Source organism: Typopeltis vanoorti, chromosome 3 (genome assembly GCF_054136105.1).
Source record: "Typopeltis vanoorti isolate ZY-2024b chromosome 3, IOZ_Tvanoo_1.0, whole genome shotgun sequence".
In the NCBI taxonomy this organism is placed as follows: Eukaryota; Metazoa; Arthropoda; class Arachnida; order Uropygi; family Thelyphonidae; genus Typopeltis; species Typopeltis vanoorti.
Window position 1 is genome coordinate 163,458,727 of NC_143551.1, and position 16,083 is coordinate 163,474,809.

Below are 16,083 nucleotides of genomic sequence, written 5' to 3' on the forward strand. Positions count from 1 at the left end.
TGCCTACTGTAGGAAGTTGTTCAATGAATGAGTTTTAAAAGCATGCTCTGGCAGCAAAGCATGATACATCTTAAGACAACGGATAAGGTAATGAGAGGCATAAGATAATGACAATTCTGTCATGACATAAATCCAGTACCTCCTCATCCCAAGTAAGTATTATGTTGTACAATAAGTGTGGAGATCCATAGGAGATGGTTAGATGATAAATCTCAGTTATGAAATTTATCATTTCATAATGGATGACAATGTGAGAACAGGAATGCATGCTGTTCAGGGAAACAGATGGAGTCAGGGTGTACAAAAAGATACAGTGCAAGAAGAGTGGATTCTGGAAGCAGTAACTGAATGCATGTATGGGGATGGTCAGTATTGGTATGTGATGGCCTGGGATGCATGAGTAGTTGAATTTGGAGAGAGATATAAGGCAGAGGGTTATGAAGGTGAGTAGACATGAGCAGATGTCTATAAGTCACAAATGAGGGATGGCATGGGTAGGAATGGTTACAGACCAAGAAATGAAGTGCTATGTTTAAACATCCATGAAGACCAGGAGTAATCAAAAGTAAGGGAGATGAAACTATTACACTGAGTTTCTTCGCCTGAAAATAGTTGGAATAAGTGAAATATGGGTAGTTGAATGATATCTTAATGGTAATAGAAATGGGAGGGTATGATGTTTTTTCAAGAGGAGGGAAGAAGGGAGAAGAGTGCTGTTGATGACAGCAGGGGAATTATGTCCACACAAAGATGAGAAGTCTGAGATACAAGGAGAAAATAGTGGCAGGTTTGGAAGCAGTATGGTGTGAGGTGTAGGCTGATAGAATAAGATATTAGTTGGGTAATGTGGAGGATGGAGACAAAGAAATGAATAGACAAAATGGCTTAAGGAACAACAAAAAAAGGGTAATTTTAATTATGGCTATTGATTGGAATGAAGAGACTGAATCAAGGAATAAGAATGATTTATATGCCATCTATCAAAAACCTAATCATAATTTATTACATTGCAGATGTGAAAAATTACATTTTGACTGAGTACTATGAAGTACTGTTTTGGCTGTTACTGTGTTAACACAACTAGCTTTGGTCTTTTAATTTCAAAATTTTTAAAATCAATCTGTTTCATCTACCCTTTTGATGAAATATGTTTTAAAGAAAAGGCTAAATTTTGTCATGAAAATGAGTGCTTAAAAAGCTTGATTATGAATAACTGCAAAACTTTAATACAACTATCAAAATAATCTGCCAACTTTGAACTGAAAATCAATAGGCATGCATAAGTATTATGTTAATAAATTATGCTTATTGAAACAACTTTGGCAACCAGAACTAATACCAAAACCCAAAAACAAGTATCCTTTATTCATAGTGATCATTCAGGTAAGGACAACTAGTTTGTACAAAAAAAAAAAAAAAAAAAAAAAAAAAAAAAAAAAAAAAAAAAGTTTACTAAAAATTAAGGCCTAGTTCATTTTTACTGCAAGCAATAGTTGATTTGGCTGCTTTATGAAATGCAACATGTTTTTTAATTAATCAAAAAACTTCGTGTGGCTGCAGATGCAATGAACCAATTTCCACAGCTATTCAAATATCAATGTTGTTCATCTTCCTCCTTCATCAATGATCAATGGGGATGATACATGACAACACATTTTATATGCTGCCACAATGATTGCTGTTTTGGAAGCAAATGCTGGATTGCATATACACTGATAATGGAGAGAAGTTGCAATGAAGATTCAAAGCAACAAAGTATCACTGTCCTAATGCAGAATAGAAATATCTGTACATTAAGGCTTAAGTGCTGGGAGGACATCACGTTGAAAATTTAATAGAGAACTGACAGCACTAAGAAAGGATTAAAAACTAATTTTAACTTCCAATATATTTCATCTCAGTCACTGAGTCATCTTTAGGGAGTACAAATAATAATCAGTGATACACATGGGCGACAAAGTCCTATCTAGGTGGTGTGCCCTCTATGGTGTTTGTAGGCAGCCTAGGATATAAACTGGGACCTTTGACTATTACTGTTTCCCCGTTTGTGAAGTTTTATGCATCCAAATTTGTTAAAATTAAATTGATTTCTGAGTGCTGCTGCAGAATCCAAAATCTTTTCTTTTTAAATTTACTATGGTGGAGTATGGTGGTTTTCTTCCAGAAGATCCTGTGAATGGTATCCAATACATGGTCTGCAAGACTAGATTGCAGATGAACAATTTGTGTTCATCTACACAGGTGGCTGATCTATCTGTCTGTCTGAAGTAAGACAACTTGCAGGAACAGGTTTCTTTATACTCCAGGCACTGAGAGAGGAGGGAGCTGATCTTTGATAGAACAGACAAGGATAGCAAGTTTCCAGTGGGGCTTAAAAGCTGCGTAGAAATTGTACTTTTTTAAAGACCTGGCTATTTTTTCCAATGGGCCCCAGATGTAGGGGATGGTGATGGCATTCTTGAAATCCTTCTAAGGGATGGCTGAAGAATGGGGGAAGGAATGATTACCGTATTTTTCAGTGTATAAGATGAACTCTACTTTTACGAAACAAAATTAAGAAATCAATATTTTAAATTAATATAATTAACGGCTTTTTTAGCCTGTTTTTGTTTAGGAGTGTCCCTTATATTTAATACATTGGCTAACATAACTCAAAAGGGGTATATATATATAATTTAGGACATTACGGGCAAGTGTAGAAGGCAATTATGGCAGAATAAAAAATGTTGAAAAATTATGTACATACCTTGATTTTGGTTTAAAGATGCCTTCTAAATCCAAGCTCTTGTGGAAGGGTTGGGGGAAGAGAGGGAAAGAACATGGGGATTTACTTGGGACACGGGAAGTAAGTTTGGGAACCCAGGTTACAATTAATAATATATATATAAATATATATATATATATATATATATTATTTTGTTGTGGGGAGAGGGGGGGGGAAGGAAGGGGGAAGGGTATCCGTATGTGGAAACTGGGGCAAGGGTTTACGGGGTGTGGACCGTTTCGGTCATCGTCTGACCATCGTCGGAACTTTGTGGGAATGACTGTAGGGCTATGTCAAGGCTGCAAGATGTATCTGCCAAATTTGGGCATTTGTTGTCGCTAAATGGCCGGAGGCGTGGCTTAATTTGTAAGTTTTGGAACGTCCAACATTCGGAAATTAGGTAGGGGCGGTGGATGTTGATAGAATTACCATCACATTTTATGGCAATAGTTTCGGATATTCTAAGCATCGTTTCGTTTTCTTGTTTGTCAATGATTATGGCTTTGTCAATTTGGGGAATGTGTTTTAGTTCAAGGGCGTGAGCTGCAATTTCAGTCTTCCCTGTATTCCGTGGTTTGTTTTTCTTTTTGATGTTGCGATGTTTTTTCGTGTTCAGATATTCTGGAATGGGAATATTGCAATCCCTGAAGTGCTCTTGTAGTCTAGTCCATAACGACCTAATTGTAGAGCCCGTGTAGGTGACGTCACAGTCTTTTTGACAAGGAAATTTGTAGACTACGTTGTGGTGTTCGAATAATTCTTTATGAGTGAGAGATTTAGTAGGTTTTAGGAGAGTTCCTAATTTATGGTTTGTGGTGAATACTAGCTTATAGTTCGTGTTTTTGAAAATGTATTTGTAAGCCTTGTATGTGTTTTGGATGTATGGCAATTTGATGACCATGCGTGTCGGGAAGTCTGCTTTTGTTGTATTATTGTTAAGACGGCATTTTGCCGTAAAGTTCGCGTAATTTATTAGATGCGTGGGGTAGTTTCGATTTTTGAAAACCTGTGTTAAATACTTGAGTTCAGTGTTAAGAAAATTGTTGTTGGTGGAGAATTTGTAAGCATTGATAAATTGTGATAGGATGACTGATTTTTTAACGGAATATGGGTGGTATGAATTGAAATGGAGGTAGTTTCTGACATGTGGGCTTGTGAAATATCTTCGTGGCAATTCTGTTATGGCTTCTGATTAATGTAAGATTTAAGAAATTGATGGATTTGTTCTGTTCTGTTTCCATGGTGAATTGTAGTCTGTTGCTAAAATCGTTGAGGGATGTTTGTAAGGCGGAGATGTGTGAGGGTTTGCCAATGCATAGAATATCGTCTACGTATTTGCCATAGAAGGTGATGCCGGGGTGGAGGGAAGGGTGGAGTAGAAGTGATTCAATGGCATCACCTTCTATGGCAGATATGACTGAGATGAAATATTCGAAGCATTAAAATTAGTTTTTTAATCCATTTTTTTTCCCCAAGGAATTCAAGGAAGCCTGTGAGATTATCAGCAACCACCCCAATCTGAACAACAATGATGGTTTAAAAATCCCAAACATATGGAAGGTATATATTCGACCTTCCTTACCAAGAACAACTATAAACAGGATTGTAGAAAATCCAGTATTGTAAACCAAAAATAAGAATTGTAATACTAAAAATAGGACACCAATTGTTTCTGAAAGAAAACAATCTAAAAGAATGTTTATTCCTGTCATTGTAAAAATAGAATTTAGCTTGATGCAAAATTTTATTTTTTATTTTATTTTATTTTTTTTTAATTTTTTTCCACCAGAGGTCACGCCAGTAGAATAACGTGATCAATTCATTGTTTCTCTAGTTTACAGTTAATGATGTAACTCAGCTTATCCTGTATATTTATGTATGCTCCAGATGATGATCTTGATGTGAAGTCGAAACGTCGGGATAATAAAAAAAGTTTTTTTTAACAAGGTTGTAAATTCCATAAAATTTTTTAAATGAATGCTGATCACCGTGTAACCCTAAAAGAAAGGATTACGATAATTCATGGAGATTCGACCCACAAGTGATGTAATCAATACAGTAAGCTGAAGATCCAAGTTTCAAATTTGATCAATCGACTGGCGTTTTTAAAACGGAGTAGGGACAGTGTATCACTCCTAATTGCATCAGGATAAAGAGAAAATTCACTTCAACAAAGGCACAAAGAATATACCACTGCATGGAGAAAGCACTACTGAGAGAGCAGATCCAAGCTACCAGAAAGAACCTAGCCGCTACACAAAACCAGCTACTAAAAGAAAAAATGGAGCTGTCTAGCTACTTAAACGCAGATATCTGGATAATCCTAGAAAGGATTATGTACAACACAGCAAACCACATCCAACAAACGAAGAAAGAAAACCTAATTTCCAAATTTCAAAGACTAAAAGAACGACAAAACCAGCTGCCACATTCAGAGTTTGCCACAGTGAACAACAACAACCAACCAGAAGCAAGAAACAACAGGAGCCACAAATCACCCGCAGGTATCAATAACATAATTAACCTATCTAACCATGCTCTAAACAAAGACGAAATCTCTATACTTAACAAAGTTTTAAATTTTGCTATAGCACTGAAAACGATAGACAAACTTAAAGTTATTTGTAATATGGAAAGAGGCCTAAGATTCATACCTAATAACATAGCAGACAAAATACGTATAGAAACTGCGAACATTTTAAACCATAACAAAACAATAACAAGCAACATAACTAAACACGAATTAACAGCGATAAAATCACTTAAAACAAATCCGAACATAATAATAACCAGAGCCGATAAAGGAAATGCCACTGTTATTTTAAACCGTACCACTTATATAGAAAAAAATGAATCTGCTCTCTGACAATAACACATACAAATTAGTTAACTAAAACCACTAACAGAACAAAAAACAAAACAGAGAAACTACTTAAATCAATTACCACATGGCCCGAAGATACAGTAAAAAAACTGTTCCCTCATTACGCGTGCTCCCCTAGAAATGAAGGAATTGATAGCCCGACGTATCACTTAGCCAAAAAATTAGCGGCAACACTCGAGGAGTTGGTAGGTCATTCCCCTTCCTATATCAAAAACACACAACACTTCATAAACATCATCAAAGACATTACATTAGAAAAAGATGATTTATTAGTCAGTTTTGACTTCTCTGACCTCTTTACGAATGTCCCAATCAATGACACAATCCTTCTCCTACAGAACAAATTCCCTCCACATATCACGGCGCTTTTTGAGCATGTATTACGGTCAGGTTATTTTGTATGGAAAAACGTCTTCTAATTACAAAAAGAAGGCACAGCCATAGTCCCGCCATTATCACTCCCTCCATTGCTAACTTTTACATGGAACATTTTGAGCAACTTGCCCTAGATTCCTCCCCTCTAAAACCCAAAGTCTGGCTTAGATACGTTGACGATGTTTTCGCGATCTTGTCCCATGGCCGCCAGACATTAGATACATTCCTTAGCCACCTAAACAAACAACACAAACGCATATAGTTCACATTTGACTGAGATGGCAGATATGACTGAGATGAAATATTCGAAGCATTAAAATTAGTTTTTTAATCCATTTTTTTTCCCCAAGGAATTCAAGGAAGCCTGTGAGATTATCAGCAACCACCTCAATCTGAACAACAATGATGGTTTAAAAAAATCCCAAACATATGGAAGGTATATATTCGACCTTCCTCACCAAGAACAACTATAAACAGGACTGTAGAAAATCCAGTATTGTAAATCAAAAATAAGAATTGTAATACTAAAAATAGGACACCAATTGTTTCTGAAAGAAAACCATCTAAAAGAATGTTTATTCCTGTCATTGTAAAAATAGAATTTAGCTTGATTTAAAATTTATTTTTTATTTTTTTAAATTTTTTTCCACCAGAGGTCACGCCAGTAGAATAACATGTGATCAAATCATTGTTTCTCTAGCTTAGAGTTAATGATGTAACTCAGCTTGTCCTGTATATTTATGTATGCTCCAGATGATAATCTTGATGTGAAGATCGAAACATCGGGATAATAAAAAAATTTTTTTTAACACGGTTGTAAATTCCATAACATTTTTAAAATGAATGCTGATCACCATGTAACCCTAAAAGAAAGAATAGTTTTAAATCTTTCTTAGTGTTGTCAATACTCTATTAAACCTACAACATGATTAGTAGAAATATATATATATATATTGGAGGAATTAGAAAATCAGGCTCTGCATAGAGCAATGCATGGCTGTGCAAAAGCACATTCACCTTGTATTTTAAGAATTGCAGGAATTATTTTGTTCATTTTATTGAAACATTAGTCTGTCATAATATCAAAATTAGTTTTGATACTACGATGGCCAATGGAACTCATGATTCCTTGGGAAAAAGTCAAAAAATTGTTAAATAAAGTGTGGAGGAAGACTGTGCATGGTTTTAACATTATGGAGTGTTAATACTCTAAATATGATAAGAGATATTAATGTCATCCAAAATGGTCCACTGCACTAGCTATTAGCAAGTTAAAAAGGCTGTAGTGAGAAACTACAACATAGTACGTACATGAATCTGATGATCTCATAGAACAGAGGAATGGATAATAAGAGAGGAATCCAAATCCATGCTTATGAGGTGAACTTATAACTTAGCAATAAAGGAAGTGGAAGCAGTTATCCAGCATTTGGATGACAGAGATGGGATTTAATGAAAAAGTTTCAATTGTTGGAGGAGTTCCAAAAATATGAGAGCAGAAACTCTCGTCTTCAACTGATATAAAAACCTTAATCATGAAAAGATAGCATTAACTAGAACCTCCAGCACACAACTGCTTATAAAGTTTCCAGCCTCATTTTATCTGAGATTAACTTCATGCATCTTAAGTAACTTCCAATTGAAAATTATTTGTACAGAAACATTACTCAAATGCTTTGTTGTACAATTTGGGCATAAACCAAAAACATTAATAAATTTAGCTTAATCCTTTATCCAAGTGTGTGCAAACAAAGTTTGCGCCTAAAAGTATCTTCAGGACTGGGGTAAAGTGGTACAACACCGGGCAACTCCTTGCAAAGGTGGAGCAGGCTACCAACACTCCTATCTCAGTATCTCCCATAATGCAAAACACATCTCCTTGCAGATATGTATAATGTTATGCATTAAGGGAAGGGCCACTACCCAGACTAGTTTCGACCTTTATTGAGGTCTCTTCAGTGGGAGCCAGGCCCAAGTGGAGATACCAAGGCAGAAGCATTAGCAAGGTCATTTCCTCCTATAGGAGCTGCCAAACGGTGTGCCACCTTTTTTATTAAATTACTCTGGATTTAGAGAAAGATGATGAAAGTTTATTTTCACTTGGTCAGACTATAATAAATTTAGTTTTATCCTTTATTATATTTATTATTATAGACCTTTATCTAATAAATCCTTTATTATAGTCTGACCAAGTGAAAAATAAACTTCATTAATAAATATAATAAATATATATAAATATAAATAAATATAATAAATCCTTTATTATAACATTATACATATCCGCAAGGAGATGTGTTTTGCATTATGGGAGATACTGAGATAGGAGTGTTTGTAGCTTGCTCCACCTTTAAAAGGAGTCGCCCAGTGTTGTACCACTTTACCCCATTCCTGAAGATACTTTCAGGAACAAACTTCGTTGGCACACACTTGGATAAAGGATTAAACTAAATTTATTATAGTCTGACCAAGCGAAAAATAAACTTTCAACATCTTTCTCTAAATCCAGAGTAATTTAATAAAAAGGTGGCACACCGTTTGGCAGCTCCTATAGGAGGAGATGACCTTGCTAATGCTTCTGCCTTGGTATCTCCACTTGGGCCTGGCTCCCACTGAAGATACCTCAATAAAGGTCGAAACTAGTCTGGGTAGTGGTCCTTCCCTTAATGCATAACATTATACATATCCGCAAGTAGATGTGTTTTACATTACGGGAGATACTGAGATAGGAGTGTTGGTAGCTTGATCCACCTTTGCAAGGAGTTGCCCAGTTTTGTACCACTTTACCCCAGTCCTGAAGATACTTTCAGGTGCAAAGTTTGTTTGCACACACTTGGATAAAGGATTAAACTAAATTTATTATAGTCTGACCAAGTGAAAAATAAACTTTTTCACTTGGTCAGACTTAAACTGCCATACAGTATTTACCATTCAAATACAGGAAAAGTCAGCTGCCATTTGATAGGATTTATATAAAAAAGACAAATTTGAGAGAATTTATGTAAAATTCAATCACTTTTAATTCAATCAAGCTATAAACCTTAGATATATATATATATATCTATGATGTAAATCAAATTTTATCCAAACTTAATAAAAAGAACTTTAAATGTTCATTTTTAATGAATGAAAACTCATAAGCCTTCTTTGGTTTATATCGATAACACAACAGAACTTTTAATAAAACTTTAAACAATTCACCTGAACCATTCTCCCAGGTTGCAGAAATGGCACGCAGTACTGTGGTTTTACTAAATAAGACTGAAATTCTTTCTCTAGGGTAATCATTTGTTGGCGAATCTTCTCATAAGCTGCTACCTCAGATTCACGCAAAATAGTAATAGAATCATATTCTTCCTGAAGCTTCTTTAGTTCTAATAAATTTTATGAAATTAACTTCCAAACAACAACAACAAAAAAAAAATAAAAAATAAAAAATAAAAAAATCCTAGATTATGTTAAATTATACTTGACAATAAAAAAAATTACTTAAGTAAGAGATAAATACAGAGGTAATGGAATACTTAATATATACTACTATATACCTTACACAACAGGTTAGAGATCACATAATATCTCTAATGCAGAGCATTCTAATAATAAGGCGTGACACTTTTTGGCTGCTTGTATATGGAAATATGACTTCTGCATTACTTCAACACTGTTATCATTTCTGGGTCTGGCTCCCACTGTTAAGACCTCATTAAAGGTCAAAACCCAGTCTGGGTAGTGGCCCTTTCCATAATACATAACATTATACATGTCTGTAAGGATATGTGCATTGCATTATGGGATAGTAAGGCAATTGATGTGAAGTCATTAGCCTCTACATACAAGTAGCCCAGTAGAGAAGTGACTTAATGTACAAACATTTGTTTGCTTACACTTCAATAAGGAAAGAAACAAACAATATAAATATTTTGACATCTTTAATTTACTTGGCAAAGCTGTTGTTATCTGATATTATGAATAAAACAAGGTAGGTATCATCCAATTCTATGGTACATAGAACTGGATGATAAACTGTCATAGTTTATCATTTAAAAGCCATGATATTCCCTCATTTATTAACTTAAATATTTATATCCAACACACTAATGATGTCATCATCATCATCAAATTCCTGCCATATACCCTCAAGGGGTATACAGGATATGATAGTACTACATGAAAAGAAATTACATCATTATTAATTTCCTATCTACAATTTTCCTCCAAATCAGTCTGTTACTTGTCAAGACTCCAACATTATCAGATCTTATATTTCTATCGTCTAAAGCACTTTGTACTGTATCAATCCACCTATATCTTGGTCTTCCTCTGGGTCGTATTGCTGCCAACCTGGCAGAGAACACTTGTTTTGCTAATCTTTTCTCGCTCATTCTGTTTAAGTGACCATACCACCTGAGATTAGCTCTGCTAATGCATTCCTGGATGCTAACAATGTGAAGTTCTTTCCTAATATCCTCGTTTTTAATATGATACTGCCATTGATGCCATCTGTTCATGCCTATAATCTTTCTCAGGACTCTCATATCTGTGGTCTCTAGTCTTTGGTCAAGTGTTTTACTTCTGACCCAGCTCTCAGTTCCATAAGTTAAAACTGGTTTGAACACTGTCTTGTATACAGCTAATTTAGTGTTCCGACTAATTTCTCTCTTATTCCATATGAATTTATTCAATTGACTTCCTACCATACCAGCTTTGCTGATTCTGTTGTCTATTTCTATATTTAATTTACCATCTTCACTAAAAATCGTGCCTAAATAGCTGAAATGTTTTACTTGTTCCACAGGTTCTCCATTAACAACACAGTCGACATTTTCAATGATTCTGCCTATTTTCATTGTCATCGTCTTTTTATTGCTGACCTTCATACCATATCTATTACAACAGCTATTCAATTTAGTCAGAGAATCTTGCAGACTTGTAGCAGATTTATTTAGAAGTATAACATCATCCGCATAAAGCAAAGAGCTGACATTAACATCTCCAATTTTGACATCATGTTTAATACCACTTTCCTTCATAATGTGATCCATATAGATAATGAATAACAGAGGGGATAATGTACATCCTTGTCTCACACCAGATTTAACATTAAACCATCTTCCTGTACTTCCTTCAATTCTAACTGCTGACTTACAACTCAAATAAAGACTAAGTATTGCTTGATATAATGCCCCATTGACACCATATAACTGCAGCGTATTGAATAGCTTCTCTCTTGGCACCTTGTCATATGCCTTTTCCAAATCGACAAAACTTAAATACAGATCTTTGTTATATTCCCATGCTTTCTCGACTATTTGTCGTAAAATGAAGATCTGATCCTGACAGCCTCTATTTGGCCTGAATCCAGCTTGTTCTTCACCAAGCTTTTCTTCCACAATTCTTCTCAACCGTTTCTCAAGTATACTTGCATAGATCTTGCCAGGAACACTCAGTAGGGAAATACCTCTGTAATTCTCACATGCAGTTTTATTTCCCTTTTTATATATGGGTACTATGAGAGCTCTACTCCAATCATCGGGAATTCGCCCCTCTGTCCAGGCTTTCTGAACTATGCAGTGCAGCCACTGTAAGACTCTTATACCACCATACTTCAGCATTTCTGGTCGAATATCATCTACTCCTGCTTCCTTTCCACATTTCAAGCCTTTGATGGCTTTTTCTACTTCAAGTATGGATATGTATTCCTGACTGCATGCCTGGTCAGTGTTTTGTACCACTGTGCTGTCATCACTGCTTGTTTCATTTAGCAGTTTTTCAAAGTAATTACTCCATACTTCAAGGATATCTTTTTCTCCCGTTTTCATGTCACCTTTATCATCTCTAATTCCTTTTATAGCACTCTTTCCTCCATTCTTAAGCTTCTTCAACAACCTCCAGAATATTTTGCCACCTTCTTGATATTTATTTTCTATATTCTTACCAAAGTCCTCCCATGACTTTTGTTTAGCTAATTTTACACAGTGTTTAGCATTCTTGCATTTGTCTCTATATTCTCTAAGAGCACAAGCTGACTTATTTGAGAGGAACTTTTGGTATACTTTCTTCTTTTCCTTCACTGCCTCTTTAACTTCCTGTGTCCACCAGGGAGTTCTGATTTTTTTATCTTTACAGACAACCTCACCACATGCCTCTCTTGCAGAATCCATCAATGTTTTCTTCAGAGTTTGCCACTGAATCTCCAAGGTTTGATTCCTGTTCTCAAACTCTTTCATTTTCTTTTCAATAATCTTTCTGTATTTTAGTCTACAGTTCACATCTGAGAACTGCTCAACTTTTATTCGCTTTAAAATTTTCTTACATATTATTCTTTTCAATATGAAATTCAATTTTATCCTGCTCAAGACTAAATAGTGATCACTTCCAATTTCAAATCCTCTGTACACTCTGGTGTCCTGCACCAGGGAGAAAACATCACTATCAACAATAACATAGTCAATGAGACTTTTCTTATTCCTTGCCTCTTCTCTCCATGTGAATTTGTGCACATTTTTATGTTGGAACATGGTGTTAGTAATAGCCAGTCCATGTCCTGAGCAGAAATCCAACAGATATTTGCCATTATTATTATTAGCTTTGCTCTTTACTCCAAATTTTGATGTCTTTAGTGATTTCTCCAAATCACTAATGATGTAATTATTTAAAATCAAATATCTTGAGCCATTTTAAAATACTTCTTTTAACCTAGTTAGAGTCCTCTAATCAGAGGACCTAATTGAAACAGTCTTCTAGAGGTTAAACCTACTTGTTTAAGCTAACTTATAAATAGGATTTCACTCAGTCTGCCTCTGGGTAGACTGAGTGAAACTTTATTCATTACCAAAGTGACTTTAAACATCAATAAATATTAGCAATGTTAACATCTTTGTTAAGGAATCAGTCTACTATAATGTTTGCAAACTCATATATGATTGATATAAAAGAAATACTTTTTTTTAAATGTAATTCTTATCCACAAAAGGTTGCAAACAAACTTAGATTAGTACTGCGGGTGGGATAAGCCACTGATGGTGAACCTATGACATGCCAGTGTTAACCAACACCCAACAACTGTTCTCCCTGTTTGAGTTCAGTTCAGTTTTTACATTCATGTGAATAAGTAGTGTGTTGCATTATTTTGTGCCACTTCAACAATTTCTCATTTCTTGTGAAATTCTAAGTGAGGAAGAAAGGAAGGAAGGAATACGTTTCTCAGCAGCTACACTGCAAAGAGTGTCAATCAAATAACTTCCTTAAATTTTTAAGAGGCCCTACAAATTTAACATCTGCAAGTTTCAGCATTGCTCACTCCCTAGCTCAGCATGGAAAAGTCCTAAGTGAAGGAGAATTTATTAAAGAAACTCTTCTGAAATGTGCACCTTTTTTGTTTGAAGAAATGCAAATTAAAGATTCTATTATTACGTGCATTTCTGATTTATCAGTCAGTAGAAATACCATTAACCTCCCAAACGGCCAAGACGTCTATAGACACCTAGCTAAATCTGGATATGATTCAGCCCATCTGTTGAAAGAACAGGGATAAAAAGTGCAATTTGACTGTAATGTCCATTAGAAGGTGTGATAAACCATCATGCTGAAGAGAACAGTTAATCGGATTATCTCATGTTCACAGCTGCCTCTCAGTTGCCTATAACAAGAAACGCACTTTCTTGTTCTATGCTGGATAACTGGATCTTAGTTATATTGGATAGACTAAAAATATCGAAATTATTTATATTTTTGTTTTCTCTTTTTATTGTACAATACAATTTTAATGTCTGGACAAAATAAAGATCCTTGAATAATTTCTTCACTTAAATAATGCCTTACTTGGAGAACCAATTTCATTTTTAATTTTTTTGCAGTAATTTTTTTCTAATCTCTTACTCGACAAAACATTTTCTTTGTTCTTGAAGAAATTAATTCGCGATAATTTGAAATATTTTTTTAAAAAAAAAAAGAAAACTGGCTGTTGACGTTCCAGATTATATCATTTTTGTTCAAAATCATCGAAATCAAATAATACTTCACAGATTTCCTTTAGGACGTGCTTGATCAACTTTGCTTTATAGAGAATAACGTGAAATTCTTTAATCATATCACTAATTTTTTTCTTTATATAGTAATCTACTGTTCTTTGTACTTTCACGTTCTTGGTTTCCTTGTATAATTGGTCATTACAAAATTACATTAACAGTTGTGATTTAAATTTATATGTATATATTTTCTGCATAATTCAGATATTACACTCCAATTTTTAAAGCTATACATTTGCTTATATTTTATCATTCAAAATATGTATACCAAATGCATCAAATGTGAAATTTCATTTCCATGTTTTTACAATATGGATCGAACTTTATTTCGGCTTTGATAGTTTACCCCCCCCCCCATTGCATCACTATCACACACCCGAAAACTGTTATGAAACATAGGTAGAGTTTTTATTTAATTCGTTATTTTTCTCTAGTAATTGTCCCACAACTTTTTTTCGATACAGAAACTATGTGGTGATTATTATAAATCAGGAAATTATGTAATATTCGGTAATAGGCGAAATTAATATATAAAAATCACTGTCATCCTACAAATGTAATATCAGAATAAAGAACGATGGAAAAAACCAAACAAGAAATTTCTGCCTGTAAAATATTCAGATATTGCTTGAGGCTCTTTAGTGTGCTGCCTACTGTGCATGTTCTGTTTCTCAGTGGGGGTTAGTAATCTCCGTTAGCTTAGAGCTTATTACTGGGCAGAAAGGAATAAGTATGAAATACAAAATGTTTCTTTTCAGGGCCATCAAACCATTCCTTTTCAGGACTACATATATTGATAGAGAGATACCTGATGTACTGTTTCCATTTCATATTGAAGGCAAATTTTTAAGTTCTTTTATAACACAGAATGATATTTTCATATTTTCGAAGGAATAAAATATAAGAGGAATTGGAATACTCTTTTCAGTTCCTTTTGAACTGGAAAGAGTATTCCAGGTAAACTATTTCACCAAAAAAATAAAATATATAAATAATAACATGAACATTTTCACCTTGGCAACACTCAATACTGATGTGATATGGGTTCCAAATTTCTTGTTTCGGAGATATATATATATAGTATATAGTTTTGTAAAAAAAAAATTTCTGCTACAATGAAGTTTAACAGAATCAACAATATTATTACTACCTTATTTCTGTTTCTCGTGTGGGAGAAAAATGGCAAAATGTCACTCTTATAATTATATCAGATGCTATAATGGCAAAAATAGTAAGGAAAAAATCATTTGCACTTTCTCTTCAAAACACAAAGAAAGAAAATTGTAAATTCAGCCAATGAAAAAGAAAATACTACATATTTTTCTTCTGTTATCTGATTTTTTTTTCTTGTAGTACAAAGAAGAAATCACTGCATATAACATGGAGTATGAAGGAGGGAAAAACTCTGGAAATTGGTTACATTATAACGAATAGAGAAATCATGTCAGAAAAAATTATTCATGAAAGATTCTAATATCAGCAGACAACATTTTCTTCTAGGTTAGATAACTAAAGTAACTAAACCTTTGCTACTATTTTACACTAAAATGAATGGGCATGTTCCCCAAGTGATTTATGTTTGTAATTGTCTTGCGAATGATTTATAAAATAAATTCTCTGAAATATCTGCAGATTAAATAGGTCTATATTCCCCCCCCCCCCCCCCCCCAAAAAAAAAGATTATGAAAAGCATATGCACTTTTTCTTTGAAAATAATTCAAATCCTCTTTTTCAAGATAATTGTATGAAATAATTTATAATTTTTCGATAATAAAAGTGAAACTGATCATTATAAATTAAGAAATTATTTTGGCATAAATAATGTATCAGCATGTAAAAGAAATGTCAGTATTTCTGTTAGGATATCTGTAATCAACAATCGAAAAGGAAACAAGACAATATTGATGTATTCTGCACTATAGCTTGAGGCACTTTAGTGTGACTTTAGTGTTCTCTCTTTTCTTTCTCAATAGCACTGAGAGTAATAAGCCTTTAGCATTTCCTCCAGCTAAGAGGATATTATGAAGTATTTTTAA

General features: G+C 34.2%; 1 protein-coding gene across 1 annotated transcript in view; it reads right to left on the reverse strand.

Annotated features, from left to right (window-relative positions):
* Positions 1-16,083, reverse strand: part of Mtr4 (exosome RNA helicase Mtr4) — a 432,027-nt gene that overhangs the window by 151,336 nt on the left and 264,608 nt on the right. Inside the window, exon 16 of the mRNA XM_090390948.1 lies at positions 9,222-9,394. Coding sequence (XP_090247074.1) covers positions 9,222-9,394 — 173 coding nt within the window. The remainder of the gene's footprint in view (positions 1-9,221; positions 9,395-16,083) is intronic.